This window comes from Nelusetta ayraudi, unplaced genomic scaffold, assembly GCF_046127955.1.
Source record: "Nelusetta ayraudi isolate G7.1 ecotype Tasmania unplaced genomic scaffold, CSIRO-AGI_Nayr_v1 ptg000050l, whole genome shotgun sequence".
In the NCBI taxonomy this organism is placed as follows: Eukaryota; Metazoa; Chordata; class Actinopteri; order Tetraodontiformes; family Monacanthidae; genus Nelusetta; species Nelusetta ayraudi.
In genome coordinates, this window is record NW_027466100.1 from 1355646 (window position 1) to 1382968 (window position 27323).

At 44.1% G+C, this 27323-nt stretch overlaps 1 protein-coding gene across 5 annotated transcripts in view; it reads right to left on the reverse strand.

The window, feature by feature from the left end:
- Positions 1-22099, reverse strand: part of cadpsb (Ca2+-dependent activator protein for secretion b) — a 70213-nt gene extending 48114 nt beyond the window's left edge. For 4 of the 5 annotated variants that reach the window (XM_076037206.1, XM_076037205.1, XM_076037203.1 and 1 more), the window contains exons 1-3: positions 21483-22098; positions 8244-8357; positions 5860-6192 (exon numbers count right to left, since the gene is read on the reverse strand). In XM_076037206.1, the coding sequence (XP_075893321.1) occupies positions 5860-6192; positions 8244-8357; positions 21483-21818 (783 nt within the window). In that variant the 5' untranslated portion in view covers positions 21819-22098. Of the gene's footprint in view, positions 1-5859; positions 6193-8243; positions 8358-21482 lie in introns of all 5 variants that reach the window. The other variant, XM_076037204.1, reaches the window with a different exon arrangement.
- Positions 22100-27323: the final 5224 nt, after the last annotated feature.

Below are 27323 nucleotides of genomic sequence, written 5' to 3' on the forward strand. Positions count from 1 at the left end.
CCTGTACCCGTTCCTATGAATGAGAGGACAGGAAATCTTCACCAATATTAATATTAATCCTCAGCTTGTTCCTACTGTCCTATCATCAGCGTGACATTAAATTAACAGTCTCTTGTTTCAGAACAAAATCCAGGCAAATCATCAAGTCAGAAATACATAATACATATTAAAAAAAATAATAATAAATAAATATATATATATATATATATATATATATATATATATATATATATATATATATATATATATACTGTACATCAATCAACAATGATAGGGCTTGACATGCTGTAGTGTGGAAATCTAAGTGACATCTAACTCCCTCCCCTTGCCGTCCCAGCAGACTTGACATTGCTGCGCCTGGAAACCCAGCATCTCGCTGCCTGACGCTGCACTTTTCTACCCCCCCACCCCCCTCCCTCTCTCCCCCACTCCCCGCACGTGTATCTCTTCATGCGACGTTCCCCAAGACCGACGCACTGAGAGGTGGGAGATCGTTCTGCAGGCTGCAAAACCCTACTTCATAATTGAATACTGCAGCAGCAGATTGTACTGGCCGTTGCTTCTATTTCAGAGATTGGAGCTCATCTGCAGCGTGGCTGACATGGAGGGTGTAATTGGAAGGACGGGATGGGACGGCTTGGGTTCGGTCGCACACGGTTCCATTTTTAACAGCAGTTTGAAGCAGAAGCAGAATCATGTTGCAGGGTGAAATTTGTTTTTACGGTCCGGTTTTTACTTTTAAAGGTCCAGTGTGTAAAATCTTTAAGGAAGTCCAATATTTAAGAAAGCCCACGTTGCATTTTTGGGGGACAGGCTTCTTTGAGAAGCTCCCTTAGAGCATGTATGTACATCTGCTCTAAGGGAACAAAAACCAAATTACTTCTATCGTACTGTTATTACACTGTTATTGTACTGTTATTACACTGTCATTAATGTAGTTATGGGCAGTATGTTAAGCTTTTACTAATAAAATTTCACACACTGGACCTTTAATATTGAAACACTTAATTTTAACAATAATACTCGCCTCAACAAACTGACAACACAAAAAGAGTCACAGCAAGACAGAAACAACATAAAAACAGACGCCTCCTTGCCAGACTGTTGAAGGCGGTGATGACCAAGGGGGGGAAAGGGTCCCGCTCTAAGGTCACTGCTTTGCAGGTGATGGCAGCGTCAACCAGATCTGCGAGATTTGGTGGCGGGGTGGTAATTATTTTTGAACAGGTGACGGCAAAGAGCGTATTTTTCTGTCCGGGGAAAGAGGAGAACCGGGGGTTCAACGTCCAGCAGCCACCCCCTGCTGAGCCCCCACAGCATCCCAGCCTTATCAGGCCTGCACCTGCTGAAAGGTCACTGTTGTCAGTGGCCCGGCAGGCCCAACGCAGGCGGACAGGCAATCCCACGCGGAAGACAGGCTAAAAGGTAGGTTTCCGTTTACGTTACCGGAGTTGACAGCAGCTCTGGGGCTAAATAAAGGCGACGTCGTGTCAGCGCTAGCCAAGCCGACAGGGGGTCAAAGGTGAGGAGGCGGGTGGTTAACGGCATCCCTCGCCGACACTGACTAGCAGGTGCACACGGGGACCTTGGCAGCACGCGGCGTTGACAACCGTGGCCGATTTGTTAGTATTGTGGCTGGGGGTGGGCGGGACTAAAGGGGAGGGAGAGGCGCCGGTGCTGAAGTCAGACCGAGCCTCTGGGTCGTTTGTTTTGGCCGATGGGGAAAGAGATGTGATTCCATTTCTGAATTTTGGCGCTCCGTGTCTCTTTTCATGTTTCACAGCAGCAAATTTGTTGTTTGTTTGTTTTTTAGAAATGTCGTAACGTGATTTACAAGCTAATACTTCAGATTATTCTACAAATCAGCTTGCCAAAATTTATGATATCCGCCAACTTAATCCTTTTGAATAGAGTCGAATTAAATTTAATCCTTTATTGCCACTTTCAACATTGTCAGCAATATGAGTTGACATGAATTGTCATGGCTTATGAATGTTCTCAGGATGCAGTTAACCAATAGACCTTCACAGAAAGTGTCAGTTTATTTATTTATTTATTAAAGTTTTCCCATAGAACTTTGAGGTGTTAGAGGGTTCATTTGTGGGGTGACTGGTGATCGAACTGGCCTGCGACCGACCTGAAGAAGCCTCCTGGACGAAAGACGTCTCGAGCGCGACGCCACATTTTTTTTTATCTATAGTTAAGCAACGGCGAGCGCTTGGATCGGGAGCTTGTGAGGTAAAGCTGCAAACGGCCTTTCAGCGCCCAGTGCTTTTTCAGCTTAGGGGGGTTGCTCTGCAGGCGCAGCAAATGCTTTCATCCTCTCACAATCTTGTGTGCAGCGAGGAGGCTCCATTACGCAATTGTATCGGCTACGGGCTGAATCCAGTAAGAGCCCCGGCCTGGTTTCCCACAGTTGCTGACAGGACAAATTAGAGGGGGAGTAGGCGTACCTTTCAGAGGGGGAAGCTGATTTGAGGGCTGTCAGTCTGGTGCCACAGGCCACACTTTACCCCTGTGATCGTGTGTGTGTGTGTGTGTACGGGGGGGGGGGGGTTGGTGGCAAGCTCCTTTCTTCCTAGGGGGCACTAATTTCATTAAGCAGTTAAAATAAGGAATTAATTATGGCTAATGAGAACATGCTGATGTGAATAATTTGTGCAGCTAAAGTGATTCTGCAAGTGACGTTTACTTGTTTGACAGCTGCAATGACTTTTTGCCCTTTTCTTGTTTTTTTGCTTTTTAACTGGACATAGAATGAAACTCAATCTATGGTTCAACAAAGTTTGCTGACCTCTTTGAGATGTTTTACTTGCTCCGGAGGTCAGCACATATTAGTTGGTACTTTACATTTAAAGGACGTGTAAAGAGGATGAAGAGTGAACCAACATCCCAAACGTAAGGGTCTGGGTGTGTGTAACATTTAGAACAAGTTATTATCTGTGCATCTATAATTAAGTTAAGTTAATTAGTGCTTGCTCTCACCCAGAGCCGTGCTGTCGAATAACTTGTGGCTTCCAGGTGACAAATGGCGCTCAGGCAAGCTAGCTGAGGCGCCGCGGAAACCTCAACGTAACTGCGGCAACATTTTTCTCCCATCAGCAAATTATTTTCTTGTACGGTGCGCATTTTTCTCACACCAGCTGTGATGTCAAGGTAACATCATCAAGCCCCGAGCACATGCACCATTTGAGGCGAAATGTAGTAGCACAATAAGGCTAGAAGGCTAGAAGCATAGCCGGTCTTTCTGGAAACATGCTGAAAATGCTGCTTATTGTCAGCCAGGAAAGAAAAAATGTTTATATATACGGGCTTTTATGGAATTTGCCATTGGAATTCTCCCAGTATATAGGAATCAAATACCACCAGTTGGGCCTTTGAAAAAAATGTTGATGGTAAATGGACCTTCATGGTGCCAAAAACACTGGGCTGCTGCCATGCAAGGCACGGCCAGGACCATTGAGAGCAACGTAGGCCTTCAGCGTCTTGCCCAGGGACACTTTGACATGTGACCAGTCTGAGGCGGGATTCCATCCCAGATTGCTGGGCTCTTCGGGCAGGTTCAAATTTGAACTTGCAATTGTCAGATACTTCGGTCTACAATTAAGTCTTTGAGAATTAACTCACACAAGTTGAGGATTTTGAGGTGTAAAATAAATCAATTTGTGCCTGAAACATGGGAGCTACTTTACTTACCTCAAACCTGAATAATTTGGTTCTTTTTACACAGCAGGCCTGTCACCTGTAGATGCCTGCGTCTGCCTTTTTCACTCTTGCAGTTCCTCTCAAAGCGAAACGCGAATGCCGCAGCGTGTTAGCGGCGGAGGCACAGCTCCACTGATTCAATTTTCTAATTATGTTTAAGAAACGCTGCTTTGAAATGAAAACACCAAAGACATTTTCTCCGGAGTTGTTCGGTCATGCTCGGTCTCACCACAGCTAAATAATCAAGCAGCCATCAAGGGAGTCTGGCGGGCTCAGCCGCCGGCCCTACCAGCCTAATCAGTCTGTTAGTCATTTCCAGGGGCTGCTGCTGCTTCTTCGGCATGAGACAGAAATAGACCCGCGCTCGCTCTCTATTATTTGGATCTCGCTGCAAAAAAAAGGGAAAACAGAAAATCCCAAGAGATGACAGCTAAAACAAAAAAAAAAATGTGGGAAAAAAAAATAGAACTGATGGCCTCTGAATCGCAGCCAATCCATGAAAACCTTTGATCCAATCCCAGCAGCCCTGAGCCATGCCCACTGGATTGCAGCTTCTCCTTTTTAGTGAGGATTTTATCATTTAGAAGAGGGCAGCGTGGGGTTGCAGGCTGTTTACTGAGGTGACGCTAGGAGTCGATATAAGTGGGTGGATTTATTTATTACAGCTGTGTTGGAAAAAAGGAGCAAAAGCTATAAATGAACAAACGTGTTCTCATGCTGAGTTTAGCTGCAAGAATTGTCCTTAATGAATGTAAAAAAGAATTAGTCTTACATTTTCGCCCCTCATCTGATTGATCAAAAATCAACTTATTGGCACTGAGTGTATTCTTTCTTCTTTTAAAGCTCAGTGTTATTGTTGGGTTCTTCTGACGCATAGTTTCACTGTAGCTGACAAATTATTTAAAAGAAAGTGCACAGCACTCTGAAGGGCTCGGGAGAGCAAATGCACAATTGTTCTGAGAGGAAAAAAATTTTGAGCAGAGGCACTGAGTCACTGAGCCTCGTCAGCCGCTACCTGCAAACAACACCCAACACTACGCACTCTTCACTCTTGCAGCTTTATGTTCACGAGGAAGAAGGGCGAGTGACGGGAAAACTTAATATTTCAACATCTCTGAAGGCTCTACATCTGAATAACAGAGGAGGTCTGGATGCCGCATTAAAGGAGCTAATCTGAATGTGTGCGAGCTCGCCTCTAAATCCTTAAATGACTTTCAATCAAGTTGCCTCAGGGATGGGGGAAAAAAAGAAACGGAGAAGTGTCAGAGCTGCCTTTAGCGTTCCCACGGTGGGGAGTAAAGCAGTAAACACAGCAAGAGGGTGAGAATTATGTCTGACGAGAGCCCCTCTGCCCCCCGCCCCCTTCCTCATGTCTAAAATTGCCCACCTGAGAGCACAACCTTCCTCCACTTTGGTGGAAGAGCTGCAGCCCTGGCATCAGGTCACGTATCGACGAGAGGCACGTGCATTCAGAATGGCAGAGACAATGCTGACCGGCCGCCATCTAACTAATGGAGTAATCCCCACCATCAGCATTTGTCTGATTAAATGATGCACTAAGAGGATTGTTTCCACCCAATAATTTTATTCCGCTAAAGACACAAGCAACTTCTGAAATGGTCTCAAGGGTAATAAAGCTGAAAAAAAGGGGGGGGGGGATTAGGAGTCTAACTGAATAGAGAACAGCATAAGAATAAATTATAATCATTATTATTATTATTATTATTATTACTATCATTATTATTATTATTATTGTTAGATAGCTGACGTGACTGGTTCAGACAAAAAAAAAAGAACAAACATGAAAAGCTAATTGCGTCTTTTGAGTATTATAGCATTTTACATCGCAATATTTTATTTTTGGCTATAATATCGCAATTTTAGTAATTTCTTTTTAGAAATTAATTATTTGGTATATTTGCTACAAAATAATTAAACAGAAGAAACATAATTTACGGAGCTAAATTACTTCCTCGATGCATTATTTAATTCTAAGAACCCATGACTATAATTGTATCCATGGTTAATATAACAACACAATATTAATATAATCTAGTTTGAAGCTCTCTCATGACTTCTCCACCATTCATGATAGTAGAAAAAGAAAAAAAAAATCAACAATAATTATTTGTGAGCTGGGTTTCCAGGTCCTACCTGACAGGCCTGGTACAGCAGCTGGTGCTCAAACTTCTTGATGCCCAGGATATTCTGGAACATCTCGTACAGCTGGTCCTTGCTCAGGATCAGCTCCGAGGCCGCGCTGGCAGTCATGCGCTGCTGCGCCTTGCGGGGGTCCTCGTCGCCACGGTAGATGGTGTCGAACTTGGCCATCCAGGAGCTGAGGACCGTCTCCTTGCTCAGTCCGTCGATCTCCGGCAGGCTGCGCACGCGCTTCTCGATGTGCCTCTTGAAGACATCCCTGAAATCGGTGGCCGAGAAGCCGCCGCTTTGGACCATCTTAGCCACGCGGTCGCTCTTCAGGAACACCTGCGCGGCAGACAGCCAGTTTTAGCACTTTTATATGATTGGATTCTATGATTTAGGATGCACGACCATTGGTTAAATTAATAGGGGAAAATCAGTCAAATCTGAGGCAAAAAAGTCTGTTTACTGAGAAAAATAAGAAAAATAAATAAACAAATAAACATCAGGCCTTTTTGATTTATTCCGAAATGAAAAATCAGAGGCAGGTCTCTGACTGTGACTCAACATGGTTAAAGCTCCATTCTGTCGCCTCCCGATGACAGATGAACAGGGACACAGCATGCAGGGCGCGATTGTCACAACATCAAGCCAAGTAAGTATCAGAGCAGTTTTGTCTCCCCGACACTCATGTAATGTTCTCCACTTCCATTAACGCCAAAAAAAGATAAGAAGAAGCAGCCAGCGAGCGAGCGACAGAACTAACAGCGTTCCAGCGCAGTGATGAATTACCACCGTCGTCTCGCAAAAGTAAAAGCTTCTTCAAAAAGAGCAGTTCCAGTTGTTCTTATTGGCCAATCTTTAGTTTCCTCTTGAAGAGCGATTACACACAGTCGTGCTGAAGTGTTCAAGTAGAGAGGAAGCGGAGAAACCTATTATTTGTATCTATTATTCCAGAAATATCATTGTTGAAATGTCAGGCAAACAACGCAGCACTGCTCCATATTGATTTGAAAGTGATTTGATTTGAGACTTCTACTCAGTGAGAGCATTTTCCAGGGTGCTTATAGCGTTCTGGTTTTCTTAGCATGACAACTGCAATGAATGTCTTTTTTTTTTTACATTTTGTCTAAACATTTTGTTCTTGTTCTGCCTTGTAACAACCAAGCCAATGGCAGGCCTCAGACAGGAAGTTCAACTCTTCTTCGCCTCAAATCAAAATCACTCGTACAAAAGGGGAATGTCCAACTCTAATAACAACCACAAATCACTCTTTAGGAAAACTGAAACAATCAAAAACAAAAAAAGAAATGAATGTATCAAACATGAAATGCACACAATGGTAACAGAAGATCACAACATAACAAAGCAAGCACGAAAACCAGCTTGACAGGGAAGAGCGATGGCAGCTTCTCTGAGATGAAAGACAAGACAAGGACAAATGCAGACAATATACCCACACACCAGGTAACGGGGAGCAGGTGGAAACAATCAGGGCGGGGAATGACGACCACCAAAGGAAAGTTAAACTGACACCAACAGGACCATTTTCAAAATAAAACAGGAAGTCATGGGATACAAGACAAGGTATACAATTAAAGACACTTAAATGAAACATTAGAGAGCGTTATTCTATAAAACAGTATAAAGAAAATAAAGATAGAATATGCAATATACAATTAAAAAAAAAAGTATGTACTGCTTGTTTTTCATGTAAAATTAGTGGAACTTCACCGATGGGTGCATTTAACAAAAAGAAGAAGCCGGACAATAGCGTCCCCTGCCGAAGTCATTACAAACCGTGTCCCGGCTCTGACGGCTGAAGACATTTTCAGCCTGAGTCACTGCAGCATGTCAGTATTTTAGACACTTCTAAGGTTTCAGCAGCTCATTCCGTATTCTGGGGCGCCGTTTTATCACTGCTAATCAGCCGCCCTGCTGTAATGGAGCACGCTATAGTTCCTATGAGCGCTAATCTCTCAAAATACACCCCAATCCCAATTTGCCCGTTCCATACCAGGGAGGCTATTTTATAATTAACTTCACTGTGGCTTCCTAATCTCACACCACTATAACGGCTATATGTGACTGTATATTCTTATCACCGATCTTTTTTTTCCTCCCCCTTTTCTACAGTTTGCAGGGCACAAGTGACTGGCTGCATGAAGAACGGCGAGGTTCGGAAATGATGGCTGTGTCAGCCACTTACTATGACTCATAATCTACACAGCGGAAAGCTTCAGCCACCATTTTAACACTCTGCCGTCTGCACGCGGCTCGGCAAGGGGAAGCAACAGGAAGGAGTGACGAGTAAAAAACGGTTCCAGAAAGAATCCAGAGGAACACGTATGATGCGGATGAAGCGCAGAGGCCGTGGTAGAAATGGTGGCCGGTACCTCGGTGTAGCTCTGCACGGCGTTGATGAATGCCTCGTCAGCCACAATTTGTGTGTCTCCGTTGAGGAAGGCCTGGAAACGGTCCTTGGTCTGCTGCAGCTGCTGCTTGGTGATCTGGGGAGGCAAACGCAGAGGGGGAAAATGAACATCAGCGTAAGAAAAAACATGACAAACATCTTCAAGTGCGAGCTCACTACCGTTTCAGAGATTTGAAAGGCAGAACGCCTCGAAAGGTTGACCAGACCATCATCAGGTCCCTCTGAGTAATTACAGAAAACACTGGGGCTGCAACAAGTACATGATTGATTGGTTGATTGATTGATTGATTGACAGATTTGTCTGTTTATTTAAGAGTCAAAATACCATGATTGGTGGTCAGCCCTCATGGGCTTTTTAGACACTGATCAATGCATTCATCAAATAAAATTTCCTAAATGACATACCTCAGAACAAAGCAAAACATAACAAAACCTGTATTGATAGGGCCACATGCAAATAAAAATGGTTTGTCATAGGAGATACAAAATACTTTGCCACTGACACCAGACCTTTCCTACAAATTTAGCCAAAGCAAGAGCCAGCACAGAATCTACCCTTCATATTTCCAGAATATATCAGCGTTTTAGCTGAATTCATTCAAAAAGAGAATTCCTTCAAACACAATACAAAGGACAGTAAAAAAAATAAAAAAATAAAAAAAAATAAATAAATTAAATTCATCTTCCACCACCTGGAGATTACAAAAATGTTCAGGTCAACCTTTGAATCATCCCACTTCTACTGCCAGAGGTAAGGAAGTAGTTCATCATTTGACGAAGAGGGACCTCTGCCCTCTCTTTAAATTAAAGAAAATACAAGGTTGTACCACTCAGTCATTCTTACAATGAACACAATTTCTATCCTTTGGCTTCGTCCATATATCCATTCATCCTCATATTTCATAAACAATCTTTCGACAAAACGTATATTACATTTCAAATTATTTAAGAGCATAACAAATATAAAATAACTGGTGTGAAATTACATCTTAAAAACATCACTTCAATTCAATTGCTTTTCTTTCTTTTTTTGCCTGGACCTGAAGCTACGTCTTTTTCTGTACATCTTTCCATCAGCAGCCAGCAGCCTCAGCCTCCGTCTGCGTGACACAGGCACGAGGTGGCGGCATGTGTGCCCGCGTGTGCTTAGCAGCACATTGCAAGTGGCAGACTCGGGTGTAGGAGTGAGATGGAGAAGTAACACACATCACATGCGTTCCCGGTCCCCCTCTCAGCGCCATCTGCACGGCCACCTATCACTCCGACTCTCTGCCGGTCACACTTCAGGGGGAAAAAAAGGAAAAAGATGGCATGATCTAAGATTTGATCACCCGAGTTGCAACGGACGCCGCAGTGAAATACCCCTTGTGTGTTGTTTCGTCCCTAAGTTCTGAAGCGACACATGAAGAATGAGTTGACAAATCATTTTTGGAAGCAGACGACACGCCGCCCAGAACGAACGAAAAATTCCAACCAGAGCTGGTCATGAGCGAGACGTCAGTGATCAGCGCTTTCTGCTCAGAGGAATCCAGACTTATTCATCTTTTGCAGAGGCTGTGATTGTTCGGAATAAGTGGACCGGCGCTGTTTCAGTTGAACGTAAAAAGAAAAACAAAAAAACCTCACGCAAGAAATGTTAATATCAAGACCAAAATCAAAGTGTCACATTCGGACAGGAGTGTGTGTGTGTGTGTGTGTGTGTGTGTGTGTGTGTGTGTGTGTGTGTGTGTGTGTGTGTGTGTGTGTGTGTGAGTGTGAAAAGAGATTTCCACCTGGTGCACTTCCTCTCTTCCCTCCTTCTCTCCGCCATCCTTTACCCTCCGCCTGCGCTCAAGCAATCTACTTCGCAGAGAGGAACGGAAATAGAGGAAGAATCGCAGCAGAGGAAACAACTGCTGCTGCTTCTCCCAGCATTTCATCCCATGTTATCCACTTCATTTTTCATTTCTTTGCTGTCTTGCCTCCAAACATTTCACTGTGTTCACTGTGTATACAGTCACCGTGCAGGTCAGTCATCGCACAGATTCTCCTCTGAAACCAGAAGAAAAAATGTTTTACGGATGCTTTCTGGATGAAGGAGGCGGGAGGAACAAGAGACTGAAGTGCTGCTGCGCTGAAACAACAGAGACGACGAACAAAGAACAGGGAGAGGCAGGCGTCACCTGCTGTAAAGGCTGCGACAGAGATCAGTGTGAATGCTGCTTCTGTGGCAGCTTTGCCAGAATTGCATCTTCCATCATCCTTCTAAAATAATAACCGAAAAAAACACTGCTTGACTGACTGACTGACTGGCTGACTGACTGGCTGACGTTAATCACAGCAGTGTGGAACGACTAAAGAAGGGGCGGTGACACGTGCCAACTGCCCCGCCCACAGGAAGCCGTATGCTGGCCACACCAGCAGTTACACATTGATTGAAATTGATTCACTGGTCCTCTTGAGTGCAACACTGAACCTTTCGAGTAACCTTCCAAGGTTTGACTCGCCTTTGGAAATGCTTTCTACTGGCTTCAGTGTGTGTGTGCGTGCGTGCTCTGCTAGGTTCAGTCCGTGGCTAGCAAGAACTTGGTACTTAAAGTGAATATAACACACATCTTCAAGAGAAGCTTAGTGAGTCAGCACTTTATAAAGCAGCATTTTCCAAACCGTCAGAGTCACAAAGAAGAAATTAGTGCTGTACATTCAAACTTAAGGCCCAGTGTGTGTGATTCAGCAGAGTCAAATAGTCAGGAAGATTTCCTGAATCTTTCATATACCAGCTGACTGCCTCCTTTCTAACAGATTGCGAGCAAATTAAACAGTGGCTTTATATGGTTACACACATACATGTTCCATTTCACATCACGCCAATAGATCTTTTTGAATGTTGACCGTTTGCCCTTTAAGCAAAAGCACAGCGGATGTTACTCAACTGGAAACCAAAACTGGCTTTAAGATCCATCGGGCTATTTTGATTCTGGCCGCACATGTTTTTTGGTACATGGTGGCTTTGATGTCACTAACGCACCGGTCGACTTGAACACAACACAGATGCTGATGCTGACACATGCTCCATGTTGATGAAATGGACCTTTGACCTAAAAATCTAAAAATCTGTCGTTCTTTTCCCAATTAATCAAGGGGATCATTCTTTCTTCTAGTCTCAAAAGGGTTTCCTAGTTAAACATCTACAGAATCTTTGCCATGATGTCATGAGAAATAGGATTCTGGTTATGGGACAAGACCAAAGTAGTCCTCTGCTCACAAATATGCTTTGGAAAAAAAAAAAAAAAAAGTAGTTCAGTTAAGTTAGTAAGTAGTTAAGCCTGTGTGTGTTTCTGAAAAGCTCACATTTAAGTTTGAGAAAGTAATAAAAAAATAAATAAAAACAGTAAATGAGATGAAGAATAAAAAAAAAAAAAAACAACCCCAGCCGCATTAGATATTTATGACCATCAGTTCTGCATGCTCTGTCTTTCAATGCTGATTGGCGAACCATGCTGATTACTAACCAAGTTGATGGATGAGGGAAAATACCTTCATTTTCATCAGTGTTGCCAGAGTCCCAAGACGTACTTTCCAGCTTTGCTCATATTGATTTTCTCTGTGGCTCTTATCAAGATTGCAGAGTTGCAGAGTAATTCATTGGCTCGTAATGAAGTGGGCATTAATCAACTTTCAGTAAAGTACAATATCTTCATCATAGTTCAAAATGACTGTCGATCTGAGCTTGGTTTGGACCATGTCCCTGTGAAAACTAAAATAATATGCAAAATCCCCAAATTGACAGTATACTTTCATAAATTGTAGACATGTAATGTAGTTTTTCTTGACTTAAGTTTTTATAACATTTGAAATGATCACAGCCATGCTTGACTTCTTAATAACAGCATATGGTGCAGAGAATCCCATGCTGTTAAAAGGGCTAATGAGCTACAGTGTACATTAACAAAGGAGAAATGGAACAAGCATTGATCCTTGCAGTGCGCCACGTGTTGCCTGTTTTGTTTACCAGATAGATATATTGAGTGAGACGTAAATTTTGACAGAAAGCAAAGCACTTCAAGGCTGTGACAAAGAGGCCGGCCCAATCCTGAAGTCTATTAATCAGCACTGACCAGTCAATTGTCTGAAATGTTGAGCAAAGGTAAGGTATGGCTGATTACGTCTGGAGCTACTTTTAGTAGCTTTTGGACATTTAGTTGAAAACTCTGTTATAGAGCCTGTAGGGGACATTTAAGGCCATTTTGCTATAATACTTTTTTCATGTTCTGATAAATTTAATCCCGCAGGAACTAAATACTGGGTGTGTAAAATAATGATACATAGCAAGCATATAAAGCAGTTTTAGTTCACAGAATCATAAAGTGTCTCCAAGAATTCCACAATTAAAAGATTACAGTATAATTTACACTATAAAATACTTTACTAGGCATTGGTGAGAGCAAAATAATAATAAAAAGGGAGTAAAATTATTTTGTCTCAAGTATTTCTATGTCTCAGTGCCAACTCTTTGAGTTAGAATCTCCTGATCCTTGAATAGGCCCCAACTAAAACCACTGCGATGGAGGAACCTAATGCATTCACCGCCTGCATATGCACACATCCAGTTCGCAATTAATTGCAACAATTTATTTTTAGCAAAATATCCCTTTGTGATGGTAATCAGTGGGGTCTGTGAGGTACACAACCTATCAGATGTCTTTGCAGCAGTGTGATGAATGGGGTAATTAGCTAATTGAATGCAGCATAGCTGTGCGTAGCTGGAGCAGTTTGGCCTAATAAAGACTGTGCCGTGCTGACTCACACTTTGTCTTTCTCTCGCAGGACGTTAAAGTGATTTGTTCTTTTTTTTGTTTCTGTTGCAGTAGTTTTATCGTACAATATAAAAAAAATAAGAACTATCTCAAATGCTCAGCGTCATTGAAGCATCAACAACTTGACTTTAATTAGACATAATGAGAAATCAAAGGAAACAGGACGATGAAAGGATATCATGCGAGCCAAATAGTCCCGCTGCGTGTGAATCTATTTGCTCAGGAGAGTGCTGCCTACCAGTGCTAATGTTGGCCCTCAGCAAACATGCTATTGTTGTATCCTCTTGGCCCCGGCAAAGCATATGCCAGTCATGCTGCAGATGACACTGTACGGGCTCACATCTGAGTAAACAACAAACACGAGCAACGGGAGCCGGCGAGCGGCCGGCAGCTGCACCAAATCCACCAGCAACAAGCTTCATCAAACATCAGCGTCATGTCGCGACCGAGGTCACAAACCCACCACTGCACAGAGACAGATGCGCCAGCTATTATCCCCAAATCCAGACAAACGCTCTCGGAGATTTGTCGGGGAGGCACGCGGACGGGGCACCATGTGAGCAAACAACCCGCCCGACCGGGTTCGCAAAGAGTGCAGCCAGGTGTGTGCTCTGCAGACGCACGCGGCAAGCGGGGATGAAAACGGGGGAGGCCGCGGCTTTGCGGAAGCTTCACTCGGAGGGCTGCGGCTGTTGCTGCTGATACAGTCGCGTACAGGCGGAACACCGTGTTCCCTCCCCGGCTCCGCCTTGTAGCGGCCGTCCGTTATCGCACCGGCGACCGACCGGCGGAAGACGTACGGCTCAGCCGGATCCCCCATTACGCTCGTTCAATTGCGGGCCAGAGAATAAATCCTTAAAGTTACATAAGTTGCGCGAGCCTGTTTCTATGTGGAGGACAAAATCGCCGGCGCCATTTCCGTAAATTTAGCCCTAAATAGTCGGATGGTCGTCGCTTCCGCTGCACGGCCAAGAGCCACGTGGCTTTTGGACAACCAGAGGGTTTGTCAGGGGGACGAGGGGGTTGTATCAAAGTGTTAGTGTGGAGGACAATCAATACAATAATTGATGCTGTATGCACATTCATCACATTTGCTTTCTTCACATTGTCGTGAACACGTTTCTATATTTATATACTGTCTTTGCTGTTTCGCTCTCCGCAGCTTATTGTCTGTCTAAACGTGCTGCCTACATTGCCCATACATCATACATACCCCTTCACCTCTCAATGCATTATGCAAGATGTTTTTTTTTTTTTTTTTTATCAGAGAATCAGACGCGCTATGCGTATAGCGCTGCTGTTAGCCTTGAGCAGAGACGGAGGTTTGGAGAATTCACTTCCCACCTTCTAATTCTCCCCAAAATTTTATTGTTTCCACATTCCTAACGTGACTTCAGAGATGTTTTTTTGTTTGTTTTTATCTTTTTTTTTTTTTTTTTAGAATCAGAGCCTCTCCAGAGACACTCCCGCCTTTTAATGGCTTCTCTAAAAGACTTTCTTGTAAATGTTCTAGCGCAACAGTAAAATAAAGGACAGGCACAACCTGAGTCGGAGTCATAAAATAGTCAGTAAAACGACGCGACCGTGATGAAGTCTGCGGATAAGTCTTTTTTTTTTTCAAAGTTCTGTCATTATTTTCTGTTTCTTCCCCCTAACTTCAATGGCAGTCGTTAAATCCCCTCCCACCACCGAGCTCTGGTAAACATCAGCTGCCGGCAAAAGCACAGATAAAGACTCAAGATTTCTTGATCCTCTTCCAGTCTGCTCTGTCTTAAGGTGGATTTCTCTTTCTCATTGTTCCTTTCTTCACGTTAATTTTAGTTTCAATAAATTCCCGTTTTTCTTTTTCCTCTGGAGTTGAACAACTCTGCACGATTTTCGTTTCTCCGGCACTTGTCAGCCTCCGCATCGTGTTTTGTCAGGCAGGTAGAGGCGGCCGCGCTGACATTTCGGGGGTTCAGCGCAGGAAGCGACAAACGTGGGATATAAAACGTCGAGAGTCTCCCTGACTGGCGCGCCTCAAAGCTGCTGTTTGTGTTATTTATGCACCAGTGCAAGTCCTCAGAGGAAGGTTCAGCAGTGGATTGTGGTAATGATCGTGCTGCCTCTTACAACTGTCTTCTTATTTAATGTGGAAACTGACTGCTACTAATCTCCCGGCCGCCCTCGTCCTCATCTCATTCCACTCATGCCATAATGATTTTCCCCCTTTAAAGGCTGCCCTTTTTTTTATTGGGTCAGGGTAACTGCACACATTGGGGCAAACACATTATTGTGGCTGATGGCCGTCGGCAGCAGCCTTGACTGCCTCTTGCGTGCAGGACTCAAACGATTCGGAGCAGTTTGATGCATAATGTGTTATTCAGGATGAATTTGCATTCAGCTTTCTTTCGTGCGCGCTAATTATAACTTCTTTACCCAACAATTTCTTCTTAAAGCTTGCTCAGTGGCAAAGCCATCTGGTAATCAGGAGAATATAAAGAACTACAGAAAAATACAGAGGGAGAAGAATCAGCGTGTGAAACAATGAGATTGTAACAGTTAGAGAAGCCGCAATTCAAAACAAAACAAAAATTGAAACAGCAACAGAACACCAATTTATTTTTTTGCAGTAACTTAATGGGTTTATACCTGCAGGGGCCTTGAGGTGGCAGCACGGTTAGCGTAGCATCATTAGCCAGTGTCCGTGCTAAGACACGAGCCATGGTTATTTCAGCATTTGGTTTGATAAAGAAAATTGACTGGCAATGTTTGTTCAACAAAAATGGAAACAAAGCAAAGACGGGACTGGCTAAACAGTAATCCTGCAATGATGATAAAACCCTTTGACTGTAAAACACTCGAGCCATAATTCCCGACAACAAAAATCTGATAGAAGCCTGGTTTCCTTCACATTAAACAGCTTGTATTTTTGTTTAACTTAGTCAAACAGACTAACAAACACGATCATTATGAAAGAAAGTACACGTTATCATAATCTGAAAGTAATTATCACCACATTATGGGAATAAAAAATACGACTGAATTTGATTCTCCTTGATCTCTCAGACAAGTTACGAAAGATGTTGTCGAAGACAAGTGACGTCCAACAACAGCTTTCTGAGGACAACAACAAAAAAAATCTGTTTTTTGCGTACGCGCTACATAATACATTCCCCATGTTTTCTTTGTGCAAGATTACTGTTTCCAGCACGGGAATTATGCCTTTCAAAGGATTATAACCTGAGAGATGACAGGATGGCTGAAGATTAATCTTAGTCTCAATCCGTTCATAAAGGATGAGGACGCGACGGGCGTCCTGTGGTGAAACCCGCGCGCCTCATGCCTTCACGAAACTTCGCGTCGAACCTCCATCCGCTAAACAAGACACGAGACCCCGAAGGACAAGGCGGGAATTGCGTATGGCACGCTTGATGAGGACGCTGCTATGGTGCATGCGGCGCTCCGAGAGAGAGAGAGAGAGAGAGAGAGAGAGAGAGAGAGAGAGAGAGAGAGAGAGAGAGAGAGAGAGAGAGAGGGAACAGTTGGAGGAGAATAGCATCAATATGTGAGTCGGCGCTCTCAAGTGGAAAGCGCAGACACATCTCTGGCTCTCGCGAGGAATAATATATGACAGCGCCACCTTGAAACATAGAATATTCTACACGCACGTGGAAACATTTGCATTTCTCCCTCCCATCTATTTATGTCGGCGACACATGGCTGTCCCGTGTACACATGTCGAGTCACACGGGTTCTTTGCGCGACACCTTCAAGGCGGCAAATCCCTCAGAACAGACGTTGAGGGGGGACTGTGAAAGATCTAATCTGATCTCCTGGTTAGAGATTCTCTTTGGTACACTTGAAGACATGCGGCGCAGGTATTTTTTTTTTTTTTTTTTTTTTTTTCTCGTCTCTGCTGCTTTTCGGCTGGTTACCCTTTCAGTGTGCGCTCTCACATCTCATCTCACGCGTTAAAAAACTGTTCTTCTGCAGGAAGCGTTGCCAAAACACGCTGCTAATTTGGAGAGCCTCACCCCCCCCCCCCCCCCCCCCCCAACCTTACACCCACCCACCCGCTGGGACGCTGACTGACGGGCTTCGTCGCCGCCTCAAACTCTCGACTCTCGCGCACAGGCCTGCTTCGCTTCGCTTCTCCGTCAAAAGATGTCGTTTCGCAGGCAAGAAAGAAAGAAAGGAAAAAAAAACAAAACATTTAAAGATCTTACATAATAATGCAAATGACTCCAGTGTCACACTCGCGTCTCTGCCGCTGCGGCTGCTCTCCTCCGCGCGGATCGCAAACATGATGAGCTCGGGCAGCTCGTGTGTCTACATTGCTCGTCTCTCACGTCTGATCTTGAAAGCGACTTGCGATGAGTCCGCAGAAGCCACGGCCAGCGACTTTATGTGCGGTTTATTTGGTCGGCGACTGGGCGCTTGTTCATGATTTGTGTTTACTGTCTCCCCGGATTTCAAGACTGCCTTGTGGCTGCTTTGTTTTTCTGTTCCCTTCCAAACATTCGGAAGGTACAACAAAGTATTGATTTTAGCCGGTGCAACAAATTGGTTTTTTTTTAGTGCACGGCTGTAAACAGAGGGCTAATTATACTGTTTTCTCCAGATCTATATTTCTCTCGGATCATGAATCATTCAAAGCTGCTCCACTGAGTGCTTTAAAGGCCTAATTGCCATGGTTAACTGCGTGATTCCCAAACTTTATCATGCACTTCCACCCAAAATAGCTATAAAATATTCTGCGCGTATATATTTCCATCCCATCTCTTTCCCACCTAATGTTGCTTTGCCTTTCCCGCTGTCTAAATTTATGCCCGGTGACAGCTTGATGACTTTCGTTCACATTTAAATTTATATGTGCTTCTCTTGTCACCAATCACCCTGACAGGATGCTGCTACACATTATTCTTGCCTCTCACAACCCACTTGGCGGAATTTGTCCATTCGACACCTACAAGCGCCACAAGCAGCATCCTGATGGACGGGTCTCCTCACCACACACACGATGGCCTCATACAAGGGCCACAACTTTATTTTTGCACACACTGCAAGTGCTTTGTTAACATCACCGATATAAATTCTCAGCTCATCACGGTGCGCTCCAAATCCCCTTAGCGCTGTCTAACGGTATATATCAGAGCAGTTAACTCTATCCACAGATCACTCATCTACATATTCTATATTCCCCTCACAGCCGCCGCCACATAATCACAGATCCTCTGTGTATGCACACTGTGCGGTATTTAAATGCTGAGCCCAGAGATGCTTTATTGAGTTGGCCTGCTTGCAGATAAGTCGATTGGGTCAGATCATCTTCGGGGGCATCACACTTTCAAATTGAAACTAGCGCAGCCCCGAGAAGGTTCACAGTGAGCCACCGAGAGCATTTGGTTCTGATTAATCATATTTCTCTAACAGGGGTCTGACTGCTGATGTCCTCAAGTATATCAGAGTCCTGCCGCTCCATTTGTGCTGCTGTTTAAGCGGGGTGATCTTTGAGCCGCTGCTGACATCATGCATTTTTAAGGCGATCCACTGCAAACAACTCATGTGTAGGAGGCATGTCAAGGTATTCTAAATGAACACGCGGCATTCTATTAACCGGGAGCCTTTAAATGGAGCGCTGAGAAACTAGATAGTCCCCAAAGTCATTAAGATTCTTTGGGGGACGGTGATTATCAGTGAAATATTTCATTTCAAATCGACCGTGCCGTGTCAATACAGTCATAGACGAAAGGTTTCACCTTCAGGGCAACATGGATGTTTTGCAACAATGCATGAATAAAAATTGGTAGAATGCTTTATGTTGCAGCGTGTCTACCAAGACATGGATGAACAGTCAAACTGCTGATCTATAGATCCATTCATAAGTCATCTAAGTTTTTATTAGTACATTAAAACTGGAGGTACATTAACAAAAAATGTGATCTATCAAATTGTTGCTAGCATAACCTTTAATAGAACATTAAGCTCAGGGGAGAATTTGTAATTGTCAAAAGCAAATGTGGAACTGGAGCTGACGAGCAATGCAAGTGCAAACACATTATTATACTGTGAAGAATTAATTTACCACTACTAAAGTCGCGTAGTGCTTTTATCACCGTGGACACACCTTTCAAGCACAGAGAAGAAAATATTTCCCTCGTCCTTCAAAAAGGAAGCCAGTGTCCTTTGTGTTTGCCTCTCACAAGGTTATGGCAATACATTTCATAAAGCAGCAGGGGCTTGCATGCTCTGCAGCCAGGCCTGTTCCTCTGTGATAGTCCATCACCGCTGTTTGTGTGCCAGAGCTCCCAATAACGGATTATCATGGAGCTGCTCCACATGTTTAGCCGAGGCCTTTAAGTCTTTTTCATTACAGGAATTGCTTCTTCGTATTTCTGTGACTAATTCATAATAACCAAAATGGTAATAGGCTCCGACGATTGCGCTGCAGTGTTTCTTAGGAAATGACTATTAACCGGCGTCTGAGGAGATCCCGTTGGCGTTAGTACAGAAGGAGCCGCGAAAGAAATTATGAGATCAATGTCTAATTTTTGCTTTTAGTAATTATTGAGTGTGCATTGAATTTTACACTTTTCGGCAAATTATTTATTTAAAACCAATGGTGGGGAAATAGAATTAAATGGTAGCAAAATGCCATAAAGCTGTAAGTTCACAAATCCATTAACGCTAAAACGCCGTTGAATGTTTCCTCTCTCTGTCATTTAATCAAACCCAGCAGAATGCAAAAATGCAAATTAAATAGTTCGAATAATTCCAAACAAGGTGTTTCTTCTCCCCCGGGGGGATTAACGGAGACCAAAGCAGACGCAGATTAGCATCCAAAAAGACTGTAGGCTGACAGACACGCTTTGATTTCCTTGTCTGACAGCAAGCTATTTATTGTTTGTCCAGATACACACTCACCCACAGAGAGGATTTTAACTGCCTGAGCTCGCTGATATGGGAGTGCAACAGTAAGCATGCTTCACATTATTAGCGACCCGCCATGAGTGGGACTACAAGCAAACAAATAGATGAAAGCGCTGCGGTTCATGCCACCCACATACACTAGTCCATGACTCAGCAGAAAATTTCTGACCATATGGCTTCAAATGTGTCCAATGAAAGACTAATTATCCGCAGGTCATCCCTGAAAGGACGTGCACGCCAAAGCTATTCATGGGTGCCCATTGTTGTTTACAGTGGCTCTCTGCATGAGTCGTACCTGCTGGGATAAGTAGTAGCAGTTTTTTTGGGCGCTTTTTGTTGTGTTTTTTTTTTTTACAGGTATGCATCCACCTTAAGTAAAAAAATAAAACAACAAAAAAAACTACTGACTTGCTCAACCGTAAGATCTGTCTTTTTTATTTTCTTATTATTCATTTTACATGGTACATCTATCATGGAAAAACAAACGCAGGAAGGATCTGCCTTTGGTGACAAGTGCTGAAATTAAAGACCATGAACTGGGACTGGCCTGATCAATCAACTCCTCTGCCTCTGCCAGTACAGTAGGCCTTGTGCATTGTGACTTTGACTGTAAGGACACTGTGACCCAAAACTGGCTTCAGCATCAATGGAGCATCACAGCAGCAACCCAGCAGCGGCTTCAAGGGCCCTGTCCATAAGAGTGATTAAAACACACGCACACAACCTGGTGGACATGCCACAGCAAAACATTACAACATACAACACGAATGTGCCAACGCTGAGAAATCTCCAGTGCAGTTTGTCCCCGGTAAAGTGTGAGGCTCCTCCACGGAGGAGAAAGGCTATTAAGCAGCCCTCCTCAAGAGGTCTGTGCCTAAAAGTCACCTTGGGAGGCCAAATTGACGGGATAAGTGGCGCAAACGGCTTCCATGAATCCACCCGCAGGACATGTCCACGTACACCAGCCGCAAGTCAATTCGGAAACAAGGTCTCGTTTCGGTCGCGATGCATCCACCATGTCTTGAACGCCCTTTCAGTTGGTGGGCTGGTTCAGATTAATGGTTGTGTGTACGGAGGAACGTGGACTGCACTCAGTACGCTCCGCAGCGCCATGTGCCTCTTTTACTATCCGGAGCTCTGAGCGCTTTTCATGCGCCCATTAAAAAAAAAAGAAAAACGTTCGCGTTTTTTTTTTTTTTTTTTTTTTTTTTTTTGGCGTTAAGTTAGAAACACACTTGACATTTACGTTTTTTTTCCCCCTTTGTTTTGTTTTTGTTCTTTTGTTTTTTTGTTTTTTTTTTTACCGGGACTGTGCGCTATCCGTGTGCTCTCGGATAGGCCCCGCAGCCAAACCCCTGCGCGCTGTGCTCTCCACCTTATGTAGGTCATCAATGACAACATCGGCGATGTGAACGGAGGCATTTCGCCAGCATGTGCCAGAACGACGGCGGGGTGGGTGGGTGGTTGGGTGGGGGGGTTCGGCGATGGCTTACCTTTTGCTGTCGCCTTGCCATGTCCGTGGGCTGTTTCGCGTTGAACGGGTACGCGATGCACCGCATGACGAAAACATACAACTGCAGCTTCTTCTTGCGGTCTTCCTCATCCCGCTGCAGCTTCTCCAGGTCATCCTTCTCCTCGCTGGCGGCCGACGGGCTGGGGCTGGTCGGGCGGGCGCTGCTGCGGCTGCTGCTGCTCGGTGCCAGTCCACCCGAGCTTTCGCTGGTCCTGCTCGGGGAGATGCGGGACCCGGCCTGGGGTGCCTTCGTCTCCTTGTATTCCTCCTCCACTATCCCATCAGATTCCTCCTCGCTGGACGACGGGTCTAGCATCTTGCACTCAGAGGCAACGCGCCCTCGCTGCTATTCTCACGAAGCTTGGCTCTCCCTCTTTTTTCTTTTAAATGGCTTCTATTCCCCCCCACTGCTGTCTTTTCCTTGCCTTTAAGATGTCATGTAGAATATGCCCGGAGTCAGGACAGGTGCAGGCCCTGGTTGTAGCCGCTCGCCGAGGATGTCAGCAGTAGGACTAGTGCTGGAGGAGGAGGAGGAAAGAGAGAGAGGAGGAGGAGGAGGAGGAGGAGGAGGAGGATGCTTCAAACTGAGCTTTCTCCGCCTGCGCCGAGCACTCGTCGATGCTTACGTGTTTTCTGTGTTTTATTGGCCAGTCACCGCTGCGGATGTGAAGAGGGGGAGCTGGGAAGGCAGCGGAGGGGATGGGCAGGGGACTTTTATTGTACTGATGAGGGGGAGGAGTGTGTGTGTGTGTGTGTGTGTGTGTGTGTGTGTGTGTGTGTGTGTGTGTGTGTGCGCGCGCGCGCTTCGCTCCCCTCTCCGGAAGCGATGGCCTCTCCCTGCCTGCCGGGCGGACGGACGGACGGACGCAGGCAGGCAGGCAGGCAGGCAGGCGCGGGGAGCTGGCCGCGGTCCTGAAAGCGGACAGCGACGGCGGGAGCGACGGAAGAAGGACCGAGGGGAAGGCTGCGACTCGAACGCTCGCTCGTCTCGCGCGCTCTTTCGGCGCTACACCTAAGATGGCTGCCACCGGATTTCTCCGCGATATTGTCGCCGAAAATGGGGAACATTAAGCAGTTTACGGTCCAGCGCTCGCGCTCGTGCAGATTAAGTAGGGATTTATTTTTGTTGTTGTTGTTGCTGCTGTTGTTTAGTATGGCTCTCGAACCGCCCCAGTCCCCTCTGCCGTCAAGGGTGGAGTAGCTCCCCCACAGCCCCCACAGCCTGTTGGCTGCCGGTGGAGGAATTAATCGTTGCAGCATGTGCTGCTTTTGCGTCCCCTTGGTCACTCGCACAGCGTTCAGCCACTCAAACACGCTGCATTACATAAGTAGTTTTTTTTTTTAGTTTTTTTTATTTTTTTAGTTTTTTTTTTTGTTTTAAACACGTTGTTTCCCAAACTGACATGCCACAAACTATGTAAGGTTATTATGGTATATCAACGTTCCTGTTTGGCGCCAGGTCCTGGAGTCTCATCACATTCAAAACATTTTCTTCACGATATTAAAAGGCCTAGTAAGGTCTAGCGCATATAGCAAACAAACAAATGAACATTCACCTTTAAGGCAAGTCTGGTGTTTGTGTCAGGGTGATGAAACCCTTAGCAAAACCACAATCTGGGCTACTGAATATACAGTATATGGTTTGCAATATGGCCCCCTTTTGCAGGTGGACCTGCTCCTTCCTTCATTAGCAAATGAAAACACATTAATTTTTGAGGATTTGAAACAAAAAAAAACACTACATGTTTTCTATTCTATTATGTAACAATTTCCATCCATTAATATTAGAGCACTCTATTTTATCACTGCACTCAGGTTTGCTGGGGTGCTGGAGTCTATCTGTCTTGGGCGAAGGCGAGGTTACACCCTGGACAAGTTGCCAGTACTTTGAAGGACCAACACAACCAGACCGCCAACCAACCATCCACACTCATGGATAATTTTGAGTTGCCAAAAATATCCCAATGTGCCAGTCTTTGAACTGTCAAAGGAAGCCACTTTTGCCCCTCTGATGTGAGAATCCATGCAGACGCAGGAAGAACGAACTCCACATAGGAGGTTTTCAGGTTTGAAATAAACCAATGCAACAGTGCTGCACCTCTGTGCTGCCCCCTTATTACCAACCTGTGAATAAAGAGCATACTCCAAACTCACTGATTAGAAAAAGCATAATAGCAGTGATTGTGATGCACCCTATGACTGTACAACGTTGAAAGTAAGCACAAAAAGACATGTACATTTTATTTCTGACGTTGAGACTGAGTTATTATGTAATGCATTGGCATCTCTATCTCTCTCTATGTATATCTATCTAGAAAGATTGATAGATAGATAGATAGATAGATAGATAGATGGATGGATAGACATGCGCAGGAAGAGGGACGTCAGCTTCTAGTTTTATACATCCGCACAGCTTAAATAATTCTTGACCAATTAACTATTCTACCAGAAGCCGACCTAAGCCTTCTTCCTTTTCACCTTCCTTTTCATCGCATTCAAGCATAACTTACATCATTCACATTCAAACTGTAGGTTTCATTACGTGTTGGGAAGCATCCATCCATCCATTTTCCATACCCGCTTAGTCCCGAGGTCAGGGTCACGGGGGTCTGCTGAAGCCTATCCCAGCTGTCTTAGGGCGAAGGCAGGGGACACCCTGGACAAGTCGCCAGTTCATCGCAGGGCTGTTGGGAAGCAGTGTTTGTGAATTACTCAGCCCAAGTCAGGCGTTTGCTCCGTCTTTTACGTTTACTCGGTTTGCCTGAAGGGGGAGCTGGTCACAGGAGTTTCAAAAAAATAATGATATTTGCTGTGATGGAATGCATCAGTAAAAAGAAAGAAAGAAAGAAAGAAAGAAAGAAAGAAAGAAAGAAAAAAGAAATGGAAATTTAAAAAAATAAATCATTAAATGCTGTTAGAAAATAACATTTTGAAGAAGAACGTTTTGGGGGGAAAAAAGTTGTTTCAGAGCTGCAGTGTGTCAAGGGACAGTGTAGGCAGGACCCAAATGCAAACAACCCCGGGTAATTGAAACAGAAAACTATTTATTTCAAATAATGAACAAAAAAAAAATGGGAGACTTGTACTAAAAAAGGAAACAGAACTGAGTTACAGATTTGGACAAAGATACAGACAACAGAGACAAAACAGATAAGGCAAACGAGAAGAAACAACAATGGTGAAACACAACACAACCGAGCAGCAACAACCATGAAAAAACAACAAGCGACCACAGACAAGGGAGACAAGGACTATTTCTACTAGAGGGCAGGGGACCACAGCTGAGAACGATCAGGGCAGGTCTGACAACGACACAGGTGAAAATGACAAGGCAACAAAAAAGGCGGGAAAACAGGAACTGGAAGTAAAAATGCAGAACATACGAGGGTACAGGAGACTTTCAAAATAAAAGAGGAAACAGGAAAACACATTGACACAAAGTGAAAAGCAGACATCTTATTATCTCATCATTTAAGAGAGACAATAATAGTCCCCTGGTAATATTAACAGGGTGAAATGTTTAAGGTGTTTTCAATCTAAAGCTATTTCTTGTTTTGTTTTGTTTTTTCAAAGTTGCTTCCAAGGCTGCACTGTGTTGGCCTCTCCTGCCATTACACAGTGTGACAGGAGAGCAGCGCGCTGTCAACTGCCGCCCAGTATTCATAGAGGATGAGCCGCACTTTCTTTCTTTTTCACCTCCGAGGATAAATTGAATCTGACAGCTGGGCTGAGTAGCTGCTGCTCCAGATGTTCTATACGTGTCCGGCGACCAGCAGATTCCCTGCAGGTAATTATGCTTTCAAAGACTCTTTATTTCCAGTGGTGCTCCAGCAGATCTCCTGTTGCCCCCACTTTGCCTTTGATCTTCAGTTTTGACTCGCACAACGTGCTCTCGTGGGGTCCCAGTGTGAGGTTTACATTAGGTGTCCTTCCGTATGTCAGCTTCTCAGCTTTCCCCTCTGTCAGTTCTTAATCCTAAGGCCGTCGCTGGGATAACACCCCTTAGTTTTCAGCAACAGTATTCTCTGGGGATCTTCCAGCACTAACCTCAGCAATGGAACTCCAAACCTTTTAAACATTAATAATTGATTGGTGTTCTGTCTTCCCAAGTGTGTACACATTAAATGTGCATGTCCTTCAGGTTAGTGCAACACAAAGGCTATACAGAAAGTAAAGGTAAACCCCAAATGTTTTAACATACTCTTGTGTTTATCAATGTTTGTGCTTGACAAAACTCTGTTTACATTCTCGTATCTGAAAAGATCTTCCCAGAAAATCTCTTCAGTAGTTCACTTTTCTCATTAAAAAAAAAAAGAGGAACTTTGAGTTTTTCCATTTGCAGAAACTGTCAAATCTTTGGCTACTCGGGGCCATACATTCTCACTACAGTATTAACATAGTATCAGGATCGGAGTTGAATGTTTATTACGTGGGGTTTTTTGCACAAACAAAATAAAATAATAAAGGAAGTCACAGTTTTAACCTGGATAATGAGTGTGCACTGCTGCATATTCAGCTGAACTTGAACTGACCCTTACCTCAGCATTAATTATTAATCATGACAATGCTTGAAGTGGAACTGTCTCAATTTATGATTAGACCAGGTGCCTCTCCAAGTCTAACATCATACTTTTTTTTTGTTAATCATTTTGTCACTGTACACTTAAAACTATACAGTATACAATAACCAGAGGACAAAGTGGGTTGAGGACAGTGCTGCAGATTTTACCTTTATGTTTTTATTGCACCCAGTCGTGCACCCACTACTATAGTGAGTTGCATACAGCGTAAACTGCATAGAAACACAGAATAGCTGCATCAGAATGAATTGACCTTATTGCCTCGTCTGTCAATATTCAACAAATATACAGAGCTTGTTGAATCAGTTCACTGTATGCTGTTCAGAAGTGACTGAAAATAAATATGAGTATTTAGTCAGAGACACAATTTACGTCCAAACTTTAAATTATTGAGATCAACCAGCCTCCTCCTTCTTGCAAAACATTAGTTTTAAGTCACTGGTCAAGGTTTCAGTGCATTTTAAATACAGTTGTATTATATATTTTTTTTTCTCTCTTTTTTTTAAAAAAAGGCTTTGTCAGTGTGTGCTCGTACGTACACACACACACACATACACACACACACACACACACACTCACAGACTCACACAAAGAGCCTCGGCGCGGCTCTTGAGTTCGCTGAGGAGCCCTTTGAAATATTTAAATGCTGCAAGCGTTTTTAATGTGAGATTGATGGAATAGGGTCAGTGTCAGTGCTGCAGCGACTACAGCCGTCTCAGGGAGGGCTTCACACCCAGCAAGTACTGAGGGATGACATCTAACATTATCACCAAGAACATGTTTACGTTGTGGCTACCGGCACTGCAAGTCAAACACAGCGACGTATGAGCGCAGCTGCGGAGGAGACGCCAGAAGGTTTGTAAACAGACGCTGGTAGATGTTTTGTTTGCTTGTTTGTTTGTTTTGCTTTTTGTGGACCATTAGGTGAAGCCCAGTTTTAAGAAGTGACCGCATGGGGGAAATTATTTTACGTAACGTTTTTGCTCTCTTTTTCTCTCACCACCTGTCTCTACCTCTCCCCCTCTCTCTCTCCCCTCTCTCGTTTTTTGTAAAAATAGAAAGCAGAGTTCAGAGCGCACATGCTCCTCAGCTGACATTAATCTTGCAGTAAGTTTAAGGTAGCATTATATAACTCCATCTGTTTTTACTTAAATGTTGGAAATAAATTTCTCATGAAACATTTTACCCCCACCCACCCCTTTTTTTAGCAGCCTGACAGATCTCATTTCAATGCAACTTTA